This window comes from Punica granatum, chromosome 3, assembly GCF_007655135.1.
Source record: "Punica granatum isolate Tunisia-2019 chromosome 3, ASM765513v2, whole genome shotgun sequence".
Classification (NCBI taxonomy): domain Eukaryota; kingdom Viridiplantae; phylum Streptophyta; class Magnoliopsida; order Myrtales; family Lythraceae; genus Punica; species Punica granatum.
In genome coordinates this window covers 38,812,258-38,838,695 of record NC_045129.1, presented here as the reverse complement: position 1 = coordinate 38,838,695, position 26,438 = coordinate 38,812,258, and the positions used below count along the sequence as shown (strand labels likewise).

The 26,438-nt window shown below is 39.9% G+C and overlaps 3 protein-coding genes and 3 long non-coding RNA genes across 7 annotated transcripts; 2 read left to right on the top strand and 4 right to left on the bottom strand.

Annotated features, from left to right (window-relative positions):
- Positions 1 to 1,511: 1,511 nt before the first annotated feature.
- On the bottom strand, positions 1,512 to 6,851 carry LOC116199675 (pumilio homolog 2-like). Its single transcript, XM_031530135.1, has 10 exons — positions 6,460 to 6,851; positions 5,707 to 6,335; positions 3,930 to 5,392; positions 3,628 to 3,769; positions 3,422 to 3,529; positions 3,124 to 3,336; positions 2,921 to 3,031; positions 2,313 to 2,507; positions 2,030 to 2,204; positions 1,512 to 1,936 (listed from the first exon to the last, which is right to left on the bottom strand). Exons 2-10 carry the CDS (start codon positions 6,298 to 6,300, stop codon positions 1,887 to 1,889), a joined length of 3,051 nt encoding a protein of 1,016 aa, XP_031385995.1. The 5' UTR covers positions 6,301 to 6,335; positions 6,460 to 6,851; the 3' UTR covers positions 1,512 to 1,886.
- Positions 6,852 to 10,513: 3,662 nt separating this feature from the next.
- Positions 10,514 to 13,162, top strand: LOC116199682 (laccase-17-like). The gene is made up of 6 exons (XM_031530145.1): positions 10,514 to 10,704; positions 10,827 to 10,978; positions 11,098 to 11,342; positions 11,517 to 11,645; positions 11,741 to 12,709; positions 12,835 to 13,162. The coding sequence occupies exons 1-6, from the start codon at positions 10,585 to 10,587 to the stop codon at positions 12,963 to 12,965; spliced, it is 1,746 nt and encodes a 581-aa protein (XP_031386005.1). The 5' UTR covers positions 10,514 to 10,584; the 3' UTR covers positions 12,966 to 13,162.
- A 1,005-nt stretch (positions 13,163 to 14,167) lies between these two features.
- Positions 14,168 to 15,141, bottom strand: LOC116199693. Its single transcript, XM_031530160.1, has one exon. The coding sequence runs from the start codon at positions 14,929 to 14,931 to the stop codon at positions 14,530 to 14,532; it is 402 nt and encodes a 133-aa protein (XP_031386020.1). The 5' UTR covers positions 14,932 to 15,141; the 3' UTR covers positions 14,168 to 14,529.
- A 3,590-nt stretch (positions 15,142 to 18,731) lies between these two features.
- LOC116199702 lies at positions 18,732 to 20,550 on the bottom strand. The gene is made up of 3 exons (XR_004155592.1): positions 19,656 to 20,550; positions 19,294 to 19,565; positions 18,732 to 19,149 (listed from the first exon to the last, which is right to left on the bottom strand). It is a non-coding gene; the product is annotated as an uncharacterized LOC116199702 (long non-coding RNA).
- Positions 20,551 to 20,843: 293 nt separating this feature from the next.
- LOC116199699 lies at positions 20,844 to 21,787 on the bottom strand. 2 transcript variants are annotated; one of them, XR_004155589.1, is made up of 2 exons: positions 21,434 to 21,787; positions 20,844 to 21,128 (listed from the first exon to the last, which is right to left on the bottom strand). It is a non-coding gene; the product is annotated as an uncharacterized LOC116199699 (long non-coding RNA). The 2 variants fall into 2 exon arrangements; XR_004155588.1 differs by having other exon boundaries at positions 21,521 to 21,787.
- Positions 21,787 to 22,556, top strand: LOC116199697. The gene is made up of 2 exons (XR_004155586.1): positions 21,787 to 21,951; positions 22,089 to 22,556. It is a non-coding gene; the product is annotated as an uncharacterized LOC116199697 (long non-coding RNA).
- Positions 22,557 to 26,438: the final 3,882 nt, after the last annotated feature.

The window sequence follows — 26,438 nt, the reverse complement described above, 5'->3', positions numbered from 1 at the left end:
ACATAGAGACAAGCTGCCATTGAGTTTCCTGACATGAAATTGTGTAAAATAATTTGCCGTAATAAGTAACAAAATTGAAGACAATTCGAATAGCACGTTGGATAAATAGAATGTTATAAAATTAAATGAATTTCACTAGTATAAGAATTTGAAAATTCAAACCGATACAAAGACGAAACCGAAAGATCGGAAGACACGAGAAAGCCGAGTCATGTGTTTCACACAAACCCCTTGAAACAAATTCGTCCTCCTTATGTCACGTGGGCATCTATTTCCCAAGATAAAACAGCATCGAGTGCAACTAGCAGCACGGGCTATCCGCATGCTAGCGAACCAGAAAAGGAAGTTGAACACTCTCACTTAACTATGCAAACATTTTCTCTTCAAAAAATGAGAGGAATTTACAATTTATAGACAATCGATCAATGAATACATGCTATTGATGATGGTTATAGGATTTGATGATGATGTCATTTCAACTCCTTGCAATTGATATTGTTGTTCAATTCATAACAATTGATTGTGTCTTTTCAATTTCAAGGACTAATGGTGTCCTTTCAAATTCCACAAACCACCATTCAATACATTCACTTCATTAATGAGAAACAATTTCTCATTCACCAATCCATAATCCATCTCGACCAGGAATAATGTTCGACCAGGATTTGCTCGCGATGGTGCGACAGTGGCCCAAGTTACACGGACACCCACAGCACAAGTTATCTCCGACGTGGATCTGATCTTGTCCTAAATGTATCTGCAGATTTGCTCGCTCATTAGACTTAAAGGTTGAGATTTCATCCATCGTAGGCTTGACATGGATGTACACTTTACAGCAATTCCAAGCACAATTGAGCATTTAGTCGGGCTAAATTCTTAAGCATTGACACGTAAATTATTAAACTAGTCCTGGTAAGTTCGAGTATATGGATACAAAGTTCGTGTATATGGATAAAAAGCCAGACACAGTCTCACTGGCACCACACCAATGGTACTATCACCTCGAGACCAATCAATGCAAGTGCACCGTCACATAGGTTATGGCGTTTACAACGAACTACCGTCTAGCATGGTTGGAACCTGAGAGGTTCTGCAGAAGTTCGAAAATTGACAGAAATGGCGGCAAGTCATCAATTTCACACTACCAAATGACGCCCTTGAGCAAACCTTAACAGAATCACTCGTCAACAGTAGTTTCCAACTTCTATATTATCAAGATATACATACTATCTATCAAAAGAAGGTGCAGTAAAATATAATAGGTTTCAAATTCGATACCCGTTGTAAAACTATTCAAGTCCTTTTATTTTTATTTTTTGCTCGATACCAAAATCATTTTATTAGCTATCAAGATATTTTCTTCTTTACTAGAGCCATAGGCTTCCTCTGTGACCAAAACAAACAACTGAATCTTTTGACAACTGCTTAGGCAAAGACCAGAAACGGCACAACTAGCAGCTCATATATCAGCAAGACAATGGAAATATCAAACTTCGCAAAAACAACGAAAGGAAAGTCATGAAAGAAAAATGCCATTCCAATACTTTGTAAGGAAAATTCCTGCCGTGCCTAAGATATTAACAGCTCTCCACATGGCAAACATTTGTACAGCCTCGCCCCTCCCCTTATAGTAACTTTCTTTACACTCTCCAAACATTCACACATTCAACACCAGCACCTCGTCTATGCTCAATTTTCTCTACGTATATCGACTGAAACTACAATAATTTACAGTTCTTATACCAAGAGCGTCGACTTTATTATCAACTGCCTCGTACTTGTTCTAGAAGAGATAAGGTAAGAGCCACAGCTCAGCGACGAAGAGAAAAGAGGAAGAGGAAGCTCACGCTTAACGTCAGTTAGCTGTACAAACTTCACTTTCTTTCCTATGAACTCCCTAACACAGTGTTCAGAGATTGAGCAGCCATTCTCCTTTCTGCACACAAGGAAAAACATAAAAAATCAATTAGAAGAGTCGGTTATTTTTACACGAGATATAAGTGCATTTGTTTTGTCAACAGATCATCACCTCCAGCAGCAACAAGCTTCTCTACACGGGCTACGATATGCTTTCCATAAGTGTACTTCTTCAGAGCAGTCAGGTGAACTTTGATTCGAGAAAGAATCAACTCTCTCTGACGATCATCGCATGTCTCAAGGACTTTCTGTACAACGTAATTTCCAAACTGATCTTTCATCATTGCCTATATGCACAGAGAAATCAAGAGAAATCAGTATCAGGAATTTCAGGATTAGCAAATCTATTGCAAAGCTAATTTGTTTAAGATAAAGGGCATGCATATTTTGCAAACCTGAAGAGGCTCATTCTCATCAGTTGTCCCAAGCATCTCATCCACCATAAGCTGGCGTTCGGCAGCACTACCAAATGCCAAGCACTTCTCCACGACATTTGATGCAAATTTCTGCTGACTCATCTCGACTATGTTTCCAGTCAACTCCTTGATTATAGCAGATCGCTCGTGAGGTTTCCCGTGCTCGAGTACATGCTGTTTAAATAAAAGAGGGGGAGAAAAATTGATGAGGTTTCCCATGCTTGAGTACATGCTGCTCTTAACAATTATGTGCATGGACACTCAAGTACTACCAAGAGAAGTGGGAAGTCTAGTAGCTTAAAACAACGGCAAAATATTCAGGATAAAAAACGGTTTCACTCAAGTCAGATCTCAGAATCTCAGGAAAGGAAGGCTTGGAAACTTCTTATATGAGGCTGAGCCAACCAAAGACAACAAAAAATATCAGAATCACATAAGGGCGCACAGCACTGTATATACCAAAAGATTGCTCCAGGTCTTCGAAAAATTAGGGGCTCTTCTATGATCGACGATGAGTGAAATCATAAATAAACCAATCAGAGCAATCAGCAGAACTAGATGTTTTCAAGCAGGAAGAGATAAGTGACCTGGACCACATAGTTTCCATACTGATCTTGCGCGAGCATGCTAACAGATCCTAGGATCTCATCCATGACTTCACGCTGCGTTTTCTGATCTTTGCAGTGCTCCAACACTCTCTGCAACAAGAAAACCGCGAATTCTATAATCTCCACAATGGTTCATTCCCAAAAAGAAAACATAATTTAACCATCAGCAAGTATGTTCCCACCTGTATCACACGGCACCCATATGGATGGGTTGAGAGGGTCACAACCTGATCAAAGAACGTCGAGACAATAAAGTCGATAGCCTCTTCAGGAACACATTCGATGCACTTCTGGATAACGTGGTTGCCATTCTGATCACGAACACAGCGCATTATGTGCCCATCGAGCTCTTGAACCATCTTTATTTTCTGGTCTAAATCAACAACTTCTATGGCCTGAAGAACAGTATAAAGATTATGTTATCAGGCATCTATTTAACTGACCATGGAAAAGACTTAATTCAGGTTGAGGATTCTCTACCTTCTGGATTACTCGACATCCGTACATCTGAAGGCTAAGAGATAATACATGTCCAAATAACTTGCCAGCGAGCTCTCTCCTCTGAGACGCAAGCCCATGCTCGAAAAACTGTTTACAATTTACCATTTTGTCAATATATGACTTATGATATAGTTCTCAAGCATGTCTAAGAGGTAGATGGAACAAGAACGAATTACACTATTTACCTTTTGAATGACATAATTACCAAACACATCTGTCATTAAATTAAGAGCATGCGGCACGATCTCCTGATAAACCATGTTTTTCTCTTCCACAGTCGCTGTTTCGAGTTTCTGTTGGATAAATCGGCTCCCATACTGATCAGCACTGCAAACAAGGGATTATTAAGGGATATGACATCAACTTCATGAAGAACCACTTTGTGGATCAAGTCCAAGGAATGCTAAGGGCATTCCATTGAACTGGTCGGCACAATAAATAACAGCTTGTGCAATTGAAAGAAAGCAGATTCCTTCAGAACCTATACCTGAACTCAACCACATGGCCTGCAATCTCAGAGAGCTCAAAACATTTAGTTTTGTTGCTCTTGAATTCTTCAAGAAGAGAGGATGCAAAGCTCTCATTCATGTTATAGCCTGCGTCGAACTGCCAACCAGCTAAGTTCCTCACATGCATAAAATCACTGTGCCTCATTGGACTTCCAGAACCGACAGGAGAACCCGGAATTAGAGGGTTTGCCAATGGGCTTCCAGGATACGAAACTCCACCACCAAAAGCTTGATTACCGTAAAAACCATGATGATTCGAACCTGCCATTTTACCACTCAAGGGGACATTATACATGGACTTCTGAGGTGATACCAGTGGCGCCAGATAAGCCTTTTGCATGTCCAGAAGATTTAAGTGAGAGTTCCCTAAATAGTTTCCGTCTCTCGAGGCATCATTGAGAGCTGCTAATTGTGCAGCATACTCGGTGGTCCTCAGATAATGAAGGTACATGGGGTCCACGAACGGTGGCTGAAGAGCTCCACCAACAGAAATTTGGTTTGCCACTCGACTCAGATTGCTCGATTCTGATGCAGCGGCCATATTTGATCCAGAAGCTAGACTGCCTCCAATAGCGGAGGCTGCAGCAACATTCTCGTACAGGGGAGGAAGATTTCCTGTTCCTAGTTGTCCTGACAATGCAGATTCTAAGGAGAAACCGCCCGGGCCGTAATTATCATATGATGAATTTGGGGTGCCCATGAGCTGATATTGGGCAGCTAAGTTGCCTCCACCATTAGAAGCAGAGGCAGGCGATCCTTTCAAGTAAGAGCTTCTAGAAGCAGCAGCAGCAGCAGAAGATTTTTCAACACGGTGATCAGCTATCAAGGTTTTGTTTGCTTCTGATCCGCCTCCAATATTTAGATGCCCAGAGGTAGCTTTCTTTAAATAAGTATGCTGTTTAGCATGACTCTGAGCGCCCTGCACGCCAAAGAAGGATTCCCGATGATTATTATCGGGGTTCATTTCAATGTGTGGTTTTAGAATCTTTTCTCCATCTAGTGCACCATTAGTTGACAGGTTCAGTCCTGATAAAGCTGCGACTAAATTTCCAGACTCGTTGAGGGTGGAAGAGAGGTTATTAAGAGGGTGAGAGCAAGTCATTGATCTCTTCTCAGCAGCAGCGACTCTCTCTCCTCCAATAGGAGTAAGACAGGGACTTGGAGCCCGAGCAATTACAGGATCAGGTGTATTGCTTCGGGACAACGGTGAACCCAGGACTGCTGCATAAGAGAATGAAGAACTTGAGCCCATGCTTTGGGACGCAGAGGAACCATGAACATTTCCAGTGGACCTCAAAGCATCTGACGAAGGCAATCCTCGCCGTAGATTTGCCAGCTCAGCCTCAGCGGAGTTGATCATATCAGTGTTTTCATCGAAGCAGTTTCGGCTCGATGGACGAGAAGGATGCCCAGTGACTGGTGCTGGACAAGTTAAATCACCCTGCACAAAGAAGCTCAACATCATCAAAATAAGTAGACATACACTAAAGGTAATCTGGAACTGACTGGACCTAGAAATTCTGCTACTACCAAGGTACAATCAATCTCCAAAGAATTGAGGATCTTAGCCCCTAAGCATCATAAGTCACTGGTTAACAACAGACATGAGAAACACGATATACAAATCCAGCACATAGAAAGAAACAAAACCATCCATAAATTTTATGACTTCAACATATTTGGGAAAAAAATATTATCCATAAATGGAACACGATTTTCAATATGCAAGTCAAACCATACAAAATGGGTAATCACCTGAAAGATTTCAGCGAGGCTTTTTTGCTTATTTCCTAGCCCTAATCCCGACAAACCAATTAATCCATCATTGCCCCAGTCGGTCGAGCCATGACCCTTGTCCAACTCAGACTCGTTCACGGGCTTCTTTGAATTGAACCCAGGGGGTGTAGAAAACAAGGACCTCCCAGCACCATTATCAGGTCTACTACTATTCACCTTCCTCCTATCTCCTATCCCACCCAACCCCGAGCCACCTCCCTTAAGCCTCTGGGTGAACCTCCAATCCTCCTTCGAGAGCAAAGGTGGAGGCAGCCTTGGGTTCAGGTTCACGTTAGAGTAGTAATAAGAGAGATAAGCTGGATCAGACCTAAGCTCCTCCTCGGATGCAAACCCATTCGCCGCGAGCTCCGAGAACGCTGCACCGCCGACTCCTCCAAACAGCCCTCCGACTGCACTTAATGAGCCCTCAACAGTGGGCGGGGCGGAGCCACTTCGATAAATGTTCAGCTCGCGCTCCCGATCATCAGCATCCTGCCTCCTCCGCTCCTGGAGCAGCATCCCTATCTCCTTCTCCAGCTCGTCTCCAAACGATCCTTCGCTGCTACCCAACATTGGTCTCTCCAGCTAATCAATCACGCGCATCTCCACTGACAAAAAACAAGAACACCGAATCAACCCTCAGCTAAAACTGATCATCACATCACCAATCCCCACAAAACAGTATAAATAAAGATTGAAACTTTTACACCCGGGAAAACATAAAACGCAAACCTTGTCGGAGCTGATCATGCGCGGAACTTCCACGGGTCGTAAAACCGACGTATTTGAACTCGAACTCGAACCCAATAAATAAACTACCCAGCTAGAGCTATCGTCATCATCAGCGTTCGAGCTCAATTCCGGGCAAGAACTACGCCTTTCCGGGAAAGTGACGACCGAAAACGGAGAAAAGAAAGAGAGACCCGGGTGAGAGCTGTGGGTTAAAGAGACAGGGGAGAGGAGGGGGGGGGGGCGAAGGGGAGGGCAGAATTTAACGGCTGAGATCAATCCGGCGGCGGCGATTGGTTCTTGCAAGAAGGAAGAACCCGTTAGGGTTTTTGTTCAATCTCCTAACCAGGTGGAGGTAGGGGTTGGGGGGTAAGGGCAAAAATTGATTCATTAACTATTAATTGCGTTACAGTTCGAGCAAAATTTTCCGGGAAAGGGAATTTATTGCAGATTAAATGCGGCGAATATATATCTGAATATATGCATACACGCACATATATATAAAGCATATATAATTTTCAGATATTAATGGGTAAATTTCCTATTTTTGCTAAATCTCGTTGGGGAAATTTGAACAGGAAAAAAAGATAAAAAAAAAAAAAAACCGACAGGTGCACGGACAGAGAATGCTGAAGAGGAATCTTTCCACTGACACGTAAGCTTCCTTAGATTCGGTGGTCCTCTGTTCTTTCAATTCCAATTCCAATTCCAAATCCAAACCCAAACCCAAACCAAACACACACCCCCCCTCCAAAAAAAAAAAAAAATCCCGAATGGTCATACATTTATATGTGTGTGTGTGTATGTATATACGTGGTGGTGACTGGTGAATTTAATCCTTTTTTAAAAAAAAAATTCTAATAATCATAATTACTTTTTGTTGAATCTGTAAGATATTGTTTGTTTAGGGAAGATATTTGCCGTTTGTCTTATCGCATAGTTTTTCTTGCTTAGGCCACCTTATGCCCGAAGGATATTCCACGGGTCGATGGTTTGTCTTTGAAAGGTTCGATTCTTAGAATTTCGATCGTTATCTGAAGGAGCCCGAAGTGAGAGCCAGATGAGTACCGATCCTGTCGCTCCATTGCGATGAACCGGCAGATGTCGACAATCGAAATGGAAGTCGCCCGTGCTTATATTAATGCGTGCATCATGGAGTCGTGACAACGACTATCATCAACTATTCATAATCTGAAATTGGTTGCCCGGGCTGCTCAATGGAGCAGCTCGAGAGAACAGTGTTGGATGGGCATCCAATGGACCGACTTAGCCCACTGCGGGCCGCTACCCAGGGCCCAACAAGCTGGGCCGACTTGATCCATGAAAATAATACCATATGCCACCGACAGTAGCCGTTTTCCTTCTCGTCCCTGACGTCCTCATCAGGAAAATACAACAGTTCCATGGAAAGACCATGAGGTTGTTGCCTAGCCTCAGCATCGGGCGAGCTATCGGCATAATAATCGGCCATAAAATGTATGAAACAATATTTTTATGGTCAGGAAGGATCACAGTAGGGGTTGGGATCGGGATCAATGCCACGAGTCCACGCTTGGTCAACAGCCGGACCTAACTTACAGCGCCGTCAATCCCAATGGGCCTCGATTGCTCGTGGGGATTTTTATATGCGTACCCATCACGGTGATCAACTTCCTCACCTTCAAACGGTTCAAGCCTCGGTCGATAGCTGAACATTTTTCCGCGCATGCAATAACACAACTCTGGTAAATAGTATTACATACTGGATTGAAACCCCAATATGATCCCCCAAGTGAAAGTAACGAGAGTTCTGTTGACATGTTACTTTCGAGCATTGAGTACTGCTGTGGATATTTAAATCTTCATCCCTATATATGAAAATAAATTAAAGCCAATTCAGTGTATATTTGTTGCGTGTATGTATATATAGTGAAATGAAGAATTGGATTGCCAAAAAGAAGAAAAACAAAAGGAGAGAAAGAGTGTAAAAACGATTGATAATAATAAACGGTTAGTATTCTACAAGAACCGTAGTTGGTGTAACTACAAATTACATCCATGGCTGATTAGCTAGCACTAGCAGTAGACCCCGACCCACCCACAGTCATAATCTCATCTCATCTTCACCTCAAGCAATTTCTCTCTTAAGCCCCCCAACCCCCATTTATTCATTTTTTATTCAAATAAGTATCAGTACTTTACTCATATAATCAAAAATTTACAAATACTCATCCAGAGTCAAAACTGCAACGAAGCGGCAAAATTTCCAGGGCACGCAGGCCCTATCTCGGACCCTATATGTCAATATACAAAATGCCGACACGCAGACCGTAAAACCATTTATAGAGCAAAACTTAATCCCACCCCCCATTTATTGCTCATATTCTTAATTAATTTTCACACTTTAGTTATCATATTAATTAATTTGTCAATATTGGTACAAAATTGTAAGTTAAAATCAACTTGATTTTAACTTTAACTTTACCTCAACACACTACATAACAAAAATATATATTTTCCAAGTAAAAAATTTTAACTTTAACTTTAACTCAACACACTATACAATAAAAACACACGTTTCACAAGTCAAATTTTTAATCTCAACTCATTTGTCCTTTTCCATAATCAAAATCAAAGTTAATTTAACTCTGAATCCAAACATACCATAAGCATCTGATCGTTGTGATTAATATTAGAGAACGTCCAACGCACATGAAGATGAAACCAGAGACCTTATGTGCGTAGTAAACAACGCAGTTGTGTGGTTAATTATATATATCAAAGTGGCAAGTACATATATGCGTTTACCTCGATCATGACCAATCTCGGTTGGGTCTCAGCGTACGTGGGAGGTCCAACTGGGACCGGAACTCGCCAGTTGATTGATTTCAAAGTAAAACTCTTTATAAGTATGGTTTGGTTAATATAGGTGGTTAATTAGAGAAGAGGATTGATCAGAAAACAGAGATCAGATTTGAGGCCTAATTGGGAATCATTAATTTGATTATTTGATCAACTTTTGTTGCTTGGGAAGAGAAAGGTGGTGGGTCGAATGTCTCCTTCTTCAGTGGCTGTCTCTGGACTCTCTCTGGAGTGGAGGGGTCAAGCTAGCTAGCTAGCTAAGGCACTGTTCGGTCGAATTCTTCCATTGGAGATGATTGGCATGGAAGTTAAGATCAATCATGGCTTAAAAATGGACCGACTCAATTATTATGACAAAACCCAAGTGAATAAATTCAATACATATACTCGTATTTGTGGAACAATAGGTCCGCTTTATATTCAACCAAGATCCAACATATCACAACGATCCAATATTAATACAAAATGTATCTGAAATGATCTTTAGTTCTTGTCTGTCGACAAAAGAGTGTTTTTTTTTAATATATATATATGAGTTTTGAGCTGTAACCATTTCGATCTACGGGTTTGATATTCATCTCAATCTCCCCAATAATAGTTCTAATAGGGTGTTGACATTCTTCATTTTGTCTTGGCCAACAAGACTTGACGATTGGATTTTTTTTTTGTTACAAGGGAAGTTCATGAGTACAGTACATTGAAATATGACGGTTGGAATATTTGTCTATACTTTGAAACTGCTATTTGCTGATTGAGACGGGTGGCTCTATAGTTCCAACTTCCAACTGACCTAAATAATACACTATATGCCTTAATTATGAGATTACTATATAGTCAATAATTAATTTTGATAATGGATAACTTTTACATGCAGAATAGTATAGGAAATTACAGATCTAATCAAAGTATGGAGTGATAAGGACAAAGTCGATGCCAAATGAGAAAAATAACAAATCTGCTTTCTCAAATCAAACTAAACAAAAGGGATCCCTCAAAAAGTTTTCTTTTCTCAATTTCCCTTTTCTTGAGGTTTCTGTTTATGAAATTAATCATGGATAATATATACGATTTTTTTCCTGCACGGTGAAGATGGACCAAAAGGACAGTGAGGTTTCATTTTCTTCATCAAATTCTTTTGGACACACTTCCCTCCGTCTACCTAATCGACTAACCAAACAGGCCCTCTCCCTCCTATATAAATTGAGCAACCCCTGGTAAACTCCATAAACACTGCCCCATATATCCTCAACACAGCAAATTAGAGCAGAGGGACCGCGTCGAATCACAATGGCCTTCGTCTACTCTCCACGACTCGCGCTGCTGGCAGCTTTTCTTCTGTCCGCAAGCTGCTTCTCGGCGTTCCTGGGGACTACAAGTGCTGGGATTACAAGGCGCTATGAGTTCATTGTACGTATAATAAAGTCTAACTGCTAGTTCATGGATTGGGGTGGTCATTGTATATATTTTTAGGTGGTTCTGTATTACAGTATTTGAAGGTAGTAAAACCTGCCGGTTGATAAATTTTGCAGATAAAGAAGCAAAATGTGACCCGGTTATGCCACACGAAGAGTATGGTGACGGTGAACGGGAAGTTCCCCGGGCCCCGGATCATTGCACGGGAGGGCGACCGGGTACTGGTCAAGGTGGTCAACCTTGTTTCAAACAACATCAGCATCCACTGGTATAATATAAATTACATAACAACTGTTCTTAATTATTATTATACCAAATTATTATATATGATCAAGAAAACAATTATTGCCGTCGGATATAATTATGCGGATCGATCGGAAAAAACAGGCATGGGATCAGACAGCTCCGGAGCGGATGGGCAGACGGGCCAGCATACGTTACGCAGTGCCCAATCCAAACAAATCAGAGCTACGTATACAACTTCACGATAACGGGGCAGAGGGGGACGTTGTTCTGGCATGCCCACATCTCATGGCTCAGAGCCACTGTCTATGGACCCCTCATCATCCTCCCAAAGAGAAATGTCCCTTACCCTTTCCCCAAGCCCCACAAGGAAGTACCCATGATATTCGGTAAGTATATGCGCCCCGAGAACTCAATCACATGAGCTTGTCGATGCACGTACACGCTAACCATATGTTTCAAGTACGAATTTCATTTATATGTTCCTGCCAAATCATGTAGCACATGCTACGCTAATGCCGATAATAATCCACCTGTGTGTGAATTAATGTATATGTGTGCAGGAGAGTGGTTCAATGCTGATCCGGAGGCTGTTATCAGCCAAGCTCTTCAGACCGGGGCGGGCCCGAATGTCTCCGAGGCATACACCATCAATGGCCTCCCTGGGCCTCTGTATAATTGTTCCGCCAGCGGTACTTAACTAATAATCCATTGAATTTAACTTAATAATCCGATAAATATATAGTTCACATGCAATAATTCGCGTAATACGAACTTTTCTTCTCAGATACGTTTAAACTTAAGGTGAAGCCCGGCAAGACGTACCTCCTCCGCCTCATCAATGCTGCGCTCAATGATGAGCTCTTCTTCAGCATCGCGAATCACAGCCTTACGGTGGTGGAAGCTGATGCGCTCTACGTCAAGCCGTTCCCTACTGATATCCTATTGATCGCACCCGGACAGACCACTAACGTCCTGTTGAAGACCAAAGCGGATCCTCCCATGACAACTTACCTGATGGCAGCACGGCCCTACTTCACCGGCCAAGGCACGTTCGACAACACTACCATGGCTGGGATTCTCGAGTATGTGACAGCCAGACCGCGGCATTCTGCCATGAACTCCAAGAACCTCACGTTGCTCTTACCGTTCCTCCCTCCAATCAATGCCACGAATGTCGTGGCCAATTTTAGCCAGAAGTTCCGTAGCTTGGCCAATGCTCAGTATCCGGCCAACGTCCCTCAAACAGTCGAGAAGAGGTTCTTTTTCACGGTCGGGCTCGGGACCAGCCCGTGCCCTAAGAACCAAACGTGCCAAGGGCCCAATGGCACGAAATTCGCGGCTTCGGTTAACAATGTCTCTTTCGCTCTCCCCTCGACCGCATTACTACAGTCGTACTTCTTCAGGAAATCCAATGGTGTCTTCACGAACGATTTCCCGACCACCCCTCTCATTCCTTTCAACTACACAGGCACCCCGCCCAACAACACGATGGTCATCAACGGTACTAAAGTAGTGGTGCTGCCATTTAATACGAGCGTGGAGCTAGTGATGCAGGACGCGAGCATCCTGGGTGCAGAGAGCCACCCGCTGCACCTGCACGGGTTCAACTTCTTCGTTGTGGGGCAGGGTTTCGGGAACTTCGACCCCAACAAGGACCCTCCCAAGTTCAACTTGGTAGACCCCGTGGAGAGAAACACTGTCGCCGTGCCTTCTGGTGGTTGGGTCGCCATCCGATTCCTTGCAGATAATCCAGGTACAATTTTCTCCATCTCTTACTTTATAAAATTAAACATACAAATTTATTCGAGCATGGATATTAGAAATTTTTTGTTAAAAACTAATGACTGGGGATGACACGTGAAAATGAAATATGAACAGGAGTTTGGTTCATGCACTGTCACTTCGAAGTCCACATAAGCTGGGGCCTGAGGATGGCGTGGATCGTACTCGATGGGTCCCTTCCCTCCCAGAAACTGCCTCCCCCACCATCTGATCTTCCGAAGTGTTGAAAGCCCCAACTTTGACCTCGACCATCACCGTTGTTTTTTTCCTTTCATTTTCTTCACAATTTAATTTTTGTTTAACTTATTATTGTTATAATTTCTGCCGGGGATTTTTGTTTCTTTCTTTGCCTTTGTGGCGATTGCAAATGAAGAGGAGTTGTGCACTGAGCCAAACCCAATAAAATGTTTTGTCTCTCTGATCATTTTGGATTTTCTTTTTTGCTTCAATTAATGTTTGAATTATTTGTACCATAGTACAACCGAAATTCTAGGGATTGCTTCGTCGACAGCACTGATTCCATTCATGAGAATTATTGGAAGAGTATCCAAAAAACAAAGTTTCATTTACGCTCGACAACACAATAGCCAGTGATACGTAAACAACCCTTAACAAATATGACCAAAAGTTGTTTGCATCTTTCGAGGATGAAGCAAAACGCTTTTATAAAATCAACTCCGGGCTGGTATGGAAATGATTTCGCATCAAAAGCACACCATTTAGAAATAAGGTGAAATGTTTGAATAATTATGTCAGAACTAATGTGTTGTTGAAAACTGATTTCTATTTAGATATTCGATTTATCCTGACCACGAAGGAAATCATATAAATTATACTATTTGAAATGGATCTTCACTGCACATTATAAGTAAAAGAAAATAAAAATTTAGAAATACATATATCTTTATCTATATATGTCTATCTCTCTCTCAGTTTGCTTTTAAATGCAATTCCCCACTTTCCATTCCATGTAGCCATGAATTATTATTATTTTGTTGGGGAAAGCGTTTAAATATTTGCAGTTTCCAGTGTGCATCCAATTATAAACATTGTCCTCTTATACTGTTAGTTCCAACATCTGAAAGGGAATCTTGCTCCTCACCCAGACAAAGCAAAAATTTGGGGAAAAAAAAAACAATTTTGGAAAAAAGAACATACAAGAGATAAGATGTAAGAAGTAGTAGAACCCACCACTACCTCTGAAAAACCTACAGATAAATTATTATACACAACTTTTGCTATATTGTCTCAGAGCTGATCTGATGATGAATTACTATAGTTCCTTCACTACATGACAGTCTTTTTTTAATTCTTACAATACAATGTCCCAAGCACGAGAGAGGAAACCTGCCCCGTTTGGTACCAGTGGACTTTTCGATCTCTTAAAGTTTAATCTCAAGAAAACGATTGCGTTAAGACATAATAGATCTTGCGGAAGAGAGCACTTGATTTTAATTTCTAGCAAGCTAGTATGTTGGAAAACAATGTCGAATGTGCAGAGCCGTGCTTCTTCGGTAACCCTTTTAATTACCGGAGAAACGCAACAGTAAAGACCGAAAAGAGAAAGCAATTCTAAAATAATTTCGGGAGCGATTAATTCTGCGTAACTAAACAGGCATGTATGGGTTGATGTTGATCCCCCCTTTTTAGCTTTTAATAATCCCAAGCTTGTCAATGATCACACAAAACCTCTCAATCGATAGTTACAGATATATATATAATGAATCAATGAACTAAAATCTTGAGCGATGATCTCTCTACCTCGGCGGGGTCGGCGCATCCGTTCCCTTCTCAGGAATCACCGTGCTTATGCCAACAGACGAGCATAGCAATGCACCTCCTCATGATGTAGAACCGCGCCTTCTGCTCCTTGGCCAAGCTGCTGTACTTCCTCGTGACGTTCGATCCAGAGCTGCCGCCCTTCTGGGACCCGCTCCTCGAGAGAGAAGATGACTTGGAGGATGAGAACTTCAAGGATGAGCTCCTCAAGAATGATGATGATGATGAATTAGGGTTAACGTTACTACTACTACTACCGCCGCTAGCTGTGTTCTTTAGCGAGAAACTTCTTGGAAGAGGGAACTTCGAGGAGGAGCTCTTCTGCGAGAAACTCCTCGGCAATGCCCTCGTTCTTGAACTCGAAGACGATGTCGGAGGCGATGATGAATATTGGAGCTTCCATGATTCATCCATGAACCACTAGTTCTCTTATCTTCTGTACTTCAAGAGGGGAAGAGAGTGAGAGGGGTGAAAATGAGGCAAGAGAGAATAAGTGTGATCTGAGGTAGGATTCTTGTAATATATAGAAACATTGCAGACACAGGTGGGGGATTTACAGTGGAATAATTTCCTATTTATTTGAGTAACACTACTGTCATTGTAAATTCTTTCCCAACAAGAAAAAAAAAAATCAACCACATGGACGTAGCTAAGCAATAAACTGATCTTTCAATAGATGAATTTCATTTGCGGTGCAAGGAATTTCAAAACCACCGGAGAAGCACCGTGTGATGATCATGTTAAGGCTGATGCCGAATAATATTAGTCTTGGTAAATAAATTGAAGATAACTCGTGATTTCATTAAGAAAAAAAGAAAATTGTTTCATGAAAATTCACACAGCATAGTGTTCCCTCATACATTTAGTTTATATACATAAGTTAGCACTTAGCAGCATATTATAAATGTAATCAAGGACATGAACAGTACCAAGGAATTTGTCTGTTCTCACCGCTCATCTCTCAGTCCTTTCGCCCTCATCAGCTTTGGATCTTAGTGGTCAAACGTCTGTACCTTCTTTTGCCGGTGACAACATGAGGTGGATAATCATCCAACAAAAGTAGATATTAATTCTCGTTCAAATATAGAATTGTGAAGTTCGGATAATCCAACTCAATCGTATTCAGAATGTTTAGAATATTCAGAAGAGTAAATAGGCATGAACCTTATATGAAAAAGGAATCGAAATAATCCATAGTAACGTTCTAAGCCTAATATCTAGGACTACCAAAAACAAACCAACTATCTAAATGTACAATTGAAGATACCCTAATACTTAATAAGAATTCATCTCGATTACAAGGTATTTTTAATGGATTTCAAAATCCTTTAACTACTCATATATATTAGTTATAAGGGAGGCTCTTGATCTAGTATAAAAAAATAAAACTTTTAATAACTAATAAATTAATATAGATAATTCCACGCGAGAATCAAACATGAAACTTGTTATTAGTTGCCAAATGAGAGCGCGTGTCATTAAATTATGAGAAAGTTTTTTATGTAAAGAGTTTACCACGTAACAATGTCACAAGTTAATATTTCACCAAAAAAATATTCCAAGTAGTTAATGTGGATTTTCCTATTCCTTTTAATTTTTAGAAATTTCACAAAAAATACGGGTGATAAAAATATATTTTTTTATATGTTTAGTGACACAATATCACGTGATATACCTGCATTGCAACCTCTTTCTTTCAACTGCTCATATCTATATATAATATATAATTGTCGGGGCATTCATCATTGCATGTCGTTCGTCAAAGAATTTGAAATAGGAGCTTCTCATTCATCGACTTTTCATATGCCTAATGTTTCCATAACTTTCACTAAAATTATTATATTATTATTGTTGTTGTTATTGTTGTTATTTTTAAGCCAAATGGGACATATATAATTATTGTTTTGTTGGGAGATTATCATCATCATTATCATCACTATCACTGTCATGGTCGTCGTTGTTAATTTACACATTAGTCAGCTAAAAATGATTAACAAAGTAAAAGCAAACAAGTATTATAACGAGTTATCAATTGAAAATTTTATTGATAATAATTAAGGACAAATTCCATGCATGGCGCGGATTTATCAGCTAGTATTGCAATGTGGTTATATGATATAACTAATTATATGCATATGTCATCCCAGCTGTTATTTGAAGTTAAATTTAAGAATTTTTTTTTTCACAGATAGCTATCTATCCTGATTCAACTTGATTGAAAAAAGATCGAGATTGAATGATGAAATATATATATATATATATCGGGGATTGCTGATGTAACTAACTGTCTGATGAAATTTACAATCACCAGAAGAAGATCAAGATCTCGTCAAATAATGAAAAATATATTCCCATGTCCCACTTCTATTTAAGGTGCCAATGCATCACATTTGAATGAAATTAATTACTGAGTATTCTAACAGATTATTAAAATTACGTAGCTAGCTAGCACATGACTTTTGCATCAACTGTCGCAGACGGCGGTCTTCTCTAACTTTTGTTAACAACTTTTTTTTTTAAAATCTTATGCATACGAATATACATGCATACATGAAATCACATTCATAATTAAATTAGTAATGATACATCATATATCTGAATAAAATAATTAAACCTGGTACTGTGTCCACGAAGCCGTAGTTTTATATATACTTTCTGTGTCGTCTTTGGCGATTAATTATGCTAAACGAGAATTTAAAAACAATATATTCCTAGTCTGATGAAGGGCCCACATTCATTGTCAATTAAATTGCAAGCTCGGAATCGATCGAATTTGCAATGACCAGTCTCCCGACAAGTAAAAATAACATTTAAACAAGTATTTTGGAGTAAATGACATATATATAAGCTCAATTCTTTTATTTAACCTTAGTTCTTATTTCGGTGAACTTAGATTAATTTTTTGTCTGGGCATTTTTTGAAAAACGAGAGAAGAGAAGAGGCAATGATTACATGAATTACAAAATAATCAGATTTCCGTTATATCGTCTTAGACTAATTATAATTTTGACCAGTCAAAATCTTTTTTTTAATAAAATTATGGTACGTAATGGCAAGTTGGAATCCATTGACTTATCACTTATGTTCGTCAAACATATATAGGAAGAGGAAAGACAAAACACACAGTTGCCCCTCCATATGTTTTCAAAAAATGACGGTGCATCGAATGATCGTGTCTTTGGTCACTTCTTTAGTCACCCAACAATAATAAGAGAGAGATTAAAAATACTTATTGCATTCCAATTTACATTTATCTTCATATTCGACGTTTGATAAAAAAGTGCTACGTTTTCGATGTTATTTAGACTCATGTAATGGCTAATGTCAAGATTCAAGATTGAGCGGAAGAACTTAACTTCTTTTCATTCATTCGACTGGTATGTATACATCCAGGCCCGATAAATAAAAGGAAAACAATATTTACGGCTAAACTTGGGGTGCCTGAGTATGGTATACATGGATATATGTACATAAAATATAGAAGGAAATAAATCTTTCCATAATACTCCACCTCAAGTTGGAGAATGAGGATTCTGAATTCTCAACTTGCTGAGGAGAAAATAAAACTGATCATTCCCAAATGTCTTAGTAAATATGTCTGCCAGTTGAAAGCGCGTAGACAAGTGAGATGTTTTTACAGTTCCAGAGCGTATGTGTTGCCTAATGAAATGACAATCTAATTCAATGTGCTTGGTGCGCTCATGGGAGACTGAGTTAGAGGCGATGTGAAGAGCCGCTTGATTATCACAAAAAAGACGCATTGGACCTGCATGATAAACACCAAGAGAGCTGAGGAGAGAATGAAGCCATAAGAGCTCACTGACGGTTGTGGCCATGGCCCGGTATTCAGCTTCAACAGATGATTTGGAGACTGTTGTTTGCTTTTGGTCTTCCAAGAAATGAAATATCCAGTCAAAGATCGTCGAGTCATTGGACAACTAGCCCAATCCGCATCATAGTAGGCCGTTAAAGACAGAGAGGTTGGACGGAGAAAAATTCCTTGTCCAGGGGATGGAGAAAAATTCCTTGTCCAGGGGATTGCTTGAGATAACAGAGCACTCGCAGAGCTGCATCCCAATATCCCTGACGAGGATCTTGTAAGAACTATGAGAGAATATGAATAGAATAACTGAGCTCCGGCTTGGTGATGGTGAGATATAGGAGGTGACCAACGAGAAGACGGTATTGTCCCAGATCAGAAATGGGATCGCCACTATCTGTAGACAATTGGTGCAGTTGTTCCATAGAGAAATAAGCAGGCTGAGAGCCCAGCATACCAGCCTTAGTAAGAATATCTAAAGTGTACCTTCGTTGATTGAGAAAGAGACCGGAACTACTGCGAATAATATCGATGCCCAAAAAATAGAATAAGGCACCAAGATCCTTAATGCGAAAGCACTGGTTAAGATAATTCTTGAAATTGGTGCATGAGATAGAATCATTAGCTACAAGAATCATATCTTCCGCATAAACTAGGACCGTAAGAAATATGCCACCATAAGAGAAGATGAACAAAGAATGATCAGTCTCGGACTGTTGAAATCCATATTGAATGAGAGCTGTGGCAAATTTGGAATACCAGTTGCGAGAGGCTTGACGAAGACCACATAATGACTTTCGCAAACGGCATACCTGATTAGGATGAGCAAAATGAAAACCAGGAGGAAGTAACATTTAAACCTCTTCATCCAAATCCCCATGAAAAAATGCATTATTTACATCAAGTTGATGCATCTCTCATTGTTTAGCAACAGCAATAGTCAATAGATAACGTACCGTGACCAATTTTGCTACTAGCACAAAAGTCTCGTGAAAATCGACGCCTTCAACTTGATTGAAACCTTTGGCCACGAGCCGAGCTTTGTAGCGTTCCACAGTGCCATCGGCCCATCGTTTAATCTTAAAAACCCACTTACAACCGATGGGTTTTTTCTCGGGAGGGAGTGATTGAATGGTCTAGGTGCAGTTCTCCTCAAGAGCGTGAATTTCATCGGCCATGGGGAGGCGCCATATGTGATCCTTGGCAGCTTGAGAGTAAGTCCTTAGCTCTGTTTCGGAGTCAATGGCAGTAAGGAACGACAATTGGGTGGCATCAATATCAAAATAATTAAGATAATGCTCGAGAGGATGAGACGTACCTGGAGAGTGTGATGGAGTGGGTGATATGATAGGGGAGAATTGAAACAACGAGCAGTATGAGAGACAAAATCATTAAGCTAACTTGGTTTGTGAATATTTCGCGGAGCCTTTGAACGAGCTATACCGTCTGTTGAAGAAGATACCAGGTCGGATATAGCTGTCGGATCGGTAGATGAAGTAGATGCCGGGTCAGCAAAAGAAATCGGGTTGGACAAATCAGCAGGCACAACAGAGTTAGGCAGACTGGGCTTAGTGGAATTATTTTGGACCAAATGAAGCCTAGTGACTCTACTGGGCTCTATTGGATTTGGCTTAGTGATAATGGGCTCGGCGGATCTGGGCGCAGATGGACTGGGCATATGGTGTTCTGATTTGGGCTCAATTGGCCTGAACTCCCCCTGAAACTCAATTGGGCTGAACTCTTCCTAAACTCCCCTTGAGCCCAAATTATCCAAAAATCGGACGCCCGAACTGACCGAACTGGATGAAGCCGAATTGCTGAAAGGAAAATCGGTCTTACTGAATTTAACATCTCTAGAAACAAAAACCTCACGGTTCTCCAAGTCATAAACTTTCTAACAATTCTTTCCAAATGGGTGCCCAATAAAAATGCACCTTCTTGAATGTGACCCAAGTTTATCCTTGAGTCGAGGGTTATGATGTGCATAACATAGACATCCGAAAATACGAATGTGTCTATAATCTGGCTTCTTACGAAAAATGAGTTCGAATGGTATCTTGCCTGATAAAATATTCGAAGGCGTGAGATTAATGAGGTGTGCCGCAGCAGAAACACATTCTCCCCAAAAATCTATCGGAAGTGAAGCTTGAAACATCAATGCCCAAGCTACATTGAGAATGTGATGATGTTTGCGCTCAACTCGTCCATTTTGTTGAGGAGTATCATTGCATGAAGTTTGATGAATGATGTCGTTGTCAGAAAAATAGTCTTGAACGACCCGACTCGTGAATTCTGACCCATTGTCACCTCTCATCGTTTTCACTGTTCGATCAAATTGATTCCTGACCAGCTTGCAGAAAATAATTAGAAAACCTTGTGCCTCCGACTTATTTCGTAAAAGATAAACCCATACAGCCCGGCTATAGTCATCCACAATTGACAAAAAATACTGAGCACCAAAAATAGATGAGATCTTATATGGTCCCCATATGTCACAATGAACCAATTGAAATGGAAAATAGGCTTTATTTGAACTGCTGGTAAAACTGGAGCGTGTTTGTTTTGCCCGACAACATATGTCACAGAGTGAATTACTGACTGAACGATGCATGGAAATAGAATCATTCTCAAACTGAATACGAAAAGAAGGATGTCCCAACCGCTTATGCCAAGTATCTTCATCGTCTGCTTTCATTGCCCGTAGTCTCTAAAAAGATGAGGATACTTGTCGTAGAAGCCAGACCCCCCCGTGAAGTTCATCCACTCCAATCGTACTCCCCGAGGTGCAGCCCTGAATCAAGCATAGATCAGAAAATGTAGTGTACACTACAATTTAGTTCCCGAAATAATTGAGCCACGGACAATAGATTACAATTGAAATCCGGCACATAAAGAACATTATGAAGGACCATATTGACTCAAAATGAGACTTTACCCGTAAAGGTAGCTTTTGTTGTTCCATTTGGAACATGAATAATTGGACCATTATCAGTAGGAGTAACATCAAAAAGATTATCCAAATTACCAGTCATGTGTCGTGACGCTTCCGAATAATAATCCAATCAAGATTTGAAGTGATAGGCACAAAATTCTCACCACTTAGTCGATTAACCTCGCCATTATCGCGAGATATCGTCGACAAGAGCTGTTGAAATTGGGCCTCAGAAAGATAGGCCAACTTACTGAGGTCCGCTGGGGAGGTCGCGTGGGCCTGGGCTGCTATGTAGTTCGCTAGGCCTTGAGTGAAGGATCACTGGGCCGAATGACAGGCCTTTATGTAGTTCGCTGGGCCTTGAGTGAAGGATTGCTGGGCCAAATGACTGGACCTCCATTGCCCACGGTTGAGTTGGGCCGAGTGTTAAGATGGGCCGCCCGAATATCCATTACCCGGGCCTCCTAAATTGGAGAATCCGGCTCCACCTCCTCTCCGTTACTGCTGCAAGATCGAAGAAGACGAGAATGGGTTCCTCCCGCCTGGCCGAGGGTTTCTTGAAGAGGTCCCCTCGAATTCCTCTGATTCCACAGATCGAAACCTGGATATCCATGAAGTTGATAGCATGTTGCCTAATGATGGCCACTTTGCCCGCTGTAATCATAGGAAGGGCGGCCCCGAGGTTCGTTCTCTTCCCTGTTTGAATTGAAATTAGGGTTAGAAATTCCACCAAAATCATGAACGACTTTCGCCGTGAAACCTAGTGCTTCAGAACTGGTTTCTCTGCCGTGTATGATCAGACGTTGCGCTTCATCACAGGCAGCCATGGAATGGGCTCTATTCGTGTGAGCCGCGAGTTGAATTCCAGCATTACATATACCCGAAGTGTCGTGGTCTGTGGGTTTCGTCATGGTGGTGAGTCCGAAAAGAAGTGTGGAAGAAGAAGAGATCTGCAGGACAACTCCAGAAGAAGAAGAAATCTGCAGGACAAATCCAGAAATTGAAGGATGACACTCAGTAAGAATCAAATGAAGATGAAGCTCAGCTACTCCTGGCCGGCAAGAAGATGAGACGGTTGGCCTCGAGAACACCGCTCTGATGCCATGTCAAGATTCAAGATTGAGCAGAAGAACTTAACTTCTTTTCATTCATTCGACTGGTATATATGCATCCAGGTCCGGTAAATAAAAGGAAAACAATATCTACGGCTAAACTAGGGGTGCCTAAATATGGTATACATGGATATATGTACATAAAATACAGAGGGAAATAAATCTTTCCATAATAGCTAATGATGCATTGACACATTTATGTGTGTTAATACATTAACTGATTGATCAGAAACCATTCGATTACAGCCTCAGTAGTCAATCGATTAAAAAAGGGTTCTCCAAGAGACCTTTAGGAAGAAAGCGGGGGGGGGGGGGGGGGGGAGGAATAGTTCATATTATCACCGGTTACCACCCTGCAGCGATCAATGCCATCCAAGAAATCCATAAGAGTCAAGAAGATCATCAATAGATTAAGTTTCGAACTGTCGAAGTATGGTACATAGTGCAGAGATTGAATGGGTATATACATATATATGCTATCTTCTTGAATAAAAGGGACTGGTCAAACTGGGTGTGGTTCATGAGTCAATGCTAGGTCACATGACACGTTCTGGTTAATATACCTATGCATCCATTAATTTAAATTCACCTAATTTTTAGTAGCTTATTATTGTGATAAATATAGATTGTAATATATATTTTTGTTGAAAATAAGAAGTTTTGGTAAAAATTAATAAAGTCATGTGGGGTAAGGAGTATCTGCATTTGAAGTGGCACATGCGAACATGTGAGCCCAGCACTCATGGGTTTTTAGTAGCTGACCCATCCTCCTCCTCTTATTTTTTACTTTTGGTCTTTCATTTTTTTTATTTTATAATTTTTTTTATTTTTAAACAAATAAATTATATATACACACACAACACCACAAGAATTAGAGAGAGGTGTATGTGACTAAACTTTAATAATCAGATGAAAAATTTTCCATTGTTCATGAAAAATTAATTTGAGACTTCCGGAAGAAGCAGGAGTTTTCCACTTTCTATGCAAGTGGAAAACAGAAAACTAGCTGGAGAACTCCAACTTCAAGGTCTAAATACACACAGAAGAGATTCGATTTTCAATTTCTAAGTTTGTGTCGGTGTCTTGAGAAACAAAAGGCTTTTCATTAGGATCAGGTTTCCTTTAATCCTTTCTTGATTTGTTTATTTGTTAAATGTTCATCACCAGATTTTCCCAGACGACATCGGTGCTCTATGCTCTGTCCAATGCCACTTATATAATCTATTATAGAGTGAGTGAGTCAGCGAGTATACTTGTGCTTTTTTCAGTGAAATTACAAGATATATAGTCAACTTTATTAGTCAGATTAATTTTCATTTCAATGTGGACTCATTTCAGAATCAATTTAAAAAAAAAACTCTCTTTCCTAAATATATAGACAAAAACATAAATTATAAAAGAAATTAAAACATGTATCTTTAAAATGATTTTATTTATTATAACTACTTCAAAAAAATTTTGACTTTTCAGTAGGAAATTGGATTTTTTATATTTTTTATAAATTATAAAAATGATTTTAAAACACAAAATAGAGAAAATGGAAAAGAAAATCAATTAAAAGGAAGATGTTCGGAGAGGAGTTAAGGAAGGTGGGGGTATCTACCCGGAAAAAAAAATAAATTTGAAGGTGGTAGGAGGCTCCTAATCTACCACCATTTCCAGATTTGCCAATTTGTTATAAAGGATAAAAAGAGGATAAAATCTTGTCGATGTCGTCGTTTCTGATCGTGACCTAAGTAAGGCTGTCATAGCTTGTGATAGTGTTGTGCCCCGTTGCTAGTCTCTAGTTGTTCTACCTCTGTTATTGTACATATTTTCCTTTATTAATTTTTAATTTTTGATTTTTTAAATAAATTAATGAAAAATTGGATGTAAAACGGAAAATTTAACCAACATTTATTTCTTAGTAACCTTCATAATTTGCTATATATTTAAGAAAGAGTGAAAAAAGTATAGGAATGTAATAAAATCCTTCGTTTTAAGTTACATATTAATTTTATTTACTCATTTTTATATTTTTTAATTTAATTAAAATTTCATGACACGTGAGAGACATATTGGGCCTATATATATAGCACGGCTGCATGGGTCCATGTGCAGGACCTGAAGTACAATGTATCATATCTATAATACTAGAGGTTTAATGAGCCGAGGCGAGCCGGAATATACTAGGCTCGAGCTCGGCTCGTTTATTAATTCGCGAGCTTGGGTCCGAGCTTGAGGTCATGAGAGTCTAGCTCTTCGAGTTTGGGCTCGACTCGTTGTATGTAGTATAGGCTCGACCTGGCTCGTATAGGCTTGCCACGCCAGCAAAGCTGGACTCGTATAAGATTCATGAGCTCAAGCTCGTATAGGCTCGTGAGCTCGAGCTCGCATGGGCTTGAATTAGGCATGGACTTGGATTGGACTACCGTAACAACTCATAATATATGTATAACCTATAAGAATATATATAACTTTTAAAAATATATATGTATAGAGATAAATAAAAAAGCTCGTTTAACCTCGCAAACTTCAGGAGTACCATCCCATTGAGCTCGGCTCAACTTGTTTAATTAGCAAGCTAGAGCTGATTCTAGTTTTATAAAAGCGAATTGAATTCAAACTTTTATCAAGCCAAGCCCAAATCATTTGCGAATATCTCGACTTGTTTACACCCCTAATTTATATACAATACAATACATAAAAGGAGGAACAAAACGTAAGAGGGTGCTACATAATCCCAAAAGGCTTTTCGAATCACGGGCAATAGTGATATCGAAAATGGCACAATATTGTTGTACCACTTCGCTTCAAAGAATTTCAGAATTTTAAACTTATGAAAGTCTAAAAGATTTAAACCGATGGAAGTTCAAAAATCCTAATTCTTGGAAGTACAAAACCCCGGTATGATGGAAGGGCAAAAATTATAACTGTCATGAAATTTCAAGTGTCGTTCAGGTCCATGAGTCCTCTCTCTCTCTCTCTCTCTCTCTCTCTCTCTCTCTCTCTATATATATATATATATATATATATATATATATAATGGACGAGTATCTCTCTTTTAATATTATATAATGATAGATTTCACTCTCTTAATCTTTTAAATTATCAACTTCTCCATTGCTGTTCATCCACCGAGGGCACCACACGAAAAAGGATTTAGTTCGATTTGTCGACATCCTTAAGTAATGCTATTATGATTTGTTATCTTGATTTTGTATATTATGGATATTAACGAGAAATGGATGCAGTACAGTAGTGTATGCCATCGCCTAATGTTTTTCTTTGCTTGGAAGCATAATTTATCATATGACCAAGCCTCGCGAGCATTTTTGCGGAGAGCATTAGCAAGCAACTCTTGACGTTATTATTATTATTATTTTGTCCTTTTAGACCTCAACTCTTGACATGATGATATTGCCGATATATATGTAAGTAAATAACTATGTCCGACTCATCTGCTCATCGCAAATTTACTAACACGGCATAACTCACTCATTCTTGTAACAAACGTACACACACTTTAATTTAAACAATATCAATCTTGAATCATATGCATCTTTCAAGTGAAATTATTTTTCCCTTTTTTGGTGGATAAGTAATACCCGATGGCGTTGACGGGCTATCTATATGTGAAAGAAGACTGTGCCACTCCCTGTGATGTTCCGATAAGAAGTGAGGGGGCGAGGAGTGCGTGTCGATATGATTTTTTGGCTTTACATCAACTGTTAATCGATCCTATAGTAGACTTTTAATTTGTCCAAGGGCAAAAATATTCAGATATACCATTACACATCAGATGAGGTTGCATAATATCTGCTAAAACTCGAAAGAAATCTGCAAAAGTTGCAGAAAACATATCATATCATATTCAGAACTAATCTCGGATGCAAAAGCGTACATGCTTAGTTCTCTGATTATGCAGAGTACACATCGAATGGAAAGGTCATTTACAAAGATGCCAAATTTATATATGAAAGTCACAAATTAACTGATTGTTGAATACATAAATAGTATTTTCATAAAACCATTCAAAAAAAATACATATACCATGGATAATCAGTTGATGATTTCT

Bases quoted from the DNA above. Each gene is read 5' to 3' on its own strand.
- LOC116199675 (XM_031530135.1), bottom strand. From the start codon at position 6,300: ATGTTGGGTAGCAGCGAAGGATCGTTTGGAGACGAGCTGGAGAAGGAG. The intron at 3,032-3,123 runs GTGGGAACATAC...TTCTTGTTGCAG, and splicing joins ATGGGTGCCGTGTGATACAG to AGAGTGTTGGAGCACTGCAA. The intron at 2,508-2,920 runs GTCACTTATCTC...TTATTTAAACAG, and splicing joins ATGGAAACTATGTGGTCCAG to CATGTACTCGAGCACGGGAA.
- LOC116199682 (XM_031530145.1), top strand. From the start codon at position 10,585: ATGGCCTTCGTCTACTCTCCACGACTCGCGCTGCTGGCAGCTTTTCTT. The intron at 11,646-11,740 runs GTACTTAACTAA...TTTTCTTCTCAG, and splicing joins GTATAATTGTTCCGCCAGCG to ATACGTTTAAACTTAAGGTG. The intron at 12,710-12,834 runs GTACAATTTTCT...AAATATGAACAG, and splicing joins ATTCCTTGCAGATAATCCAG to GAGTTTGGTTCATGCACTGT.
- LOC116199693 (XM_031530160.1), bottom strand. From the start codon at position 14,931: ATGGATGAATCATGGAAGCTCCAATATTCATCATCGCCTCCGACATCG.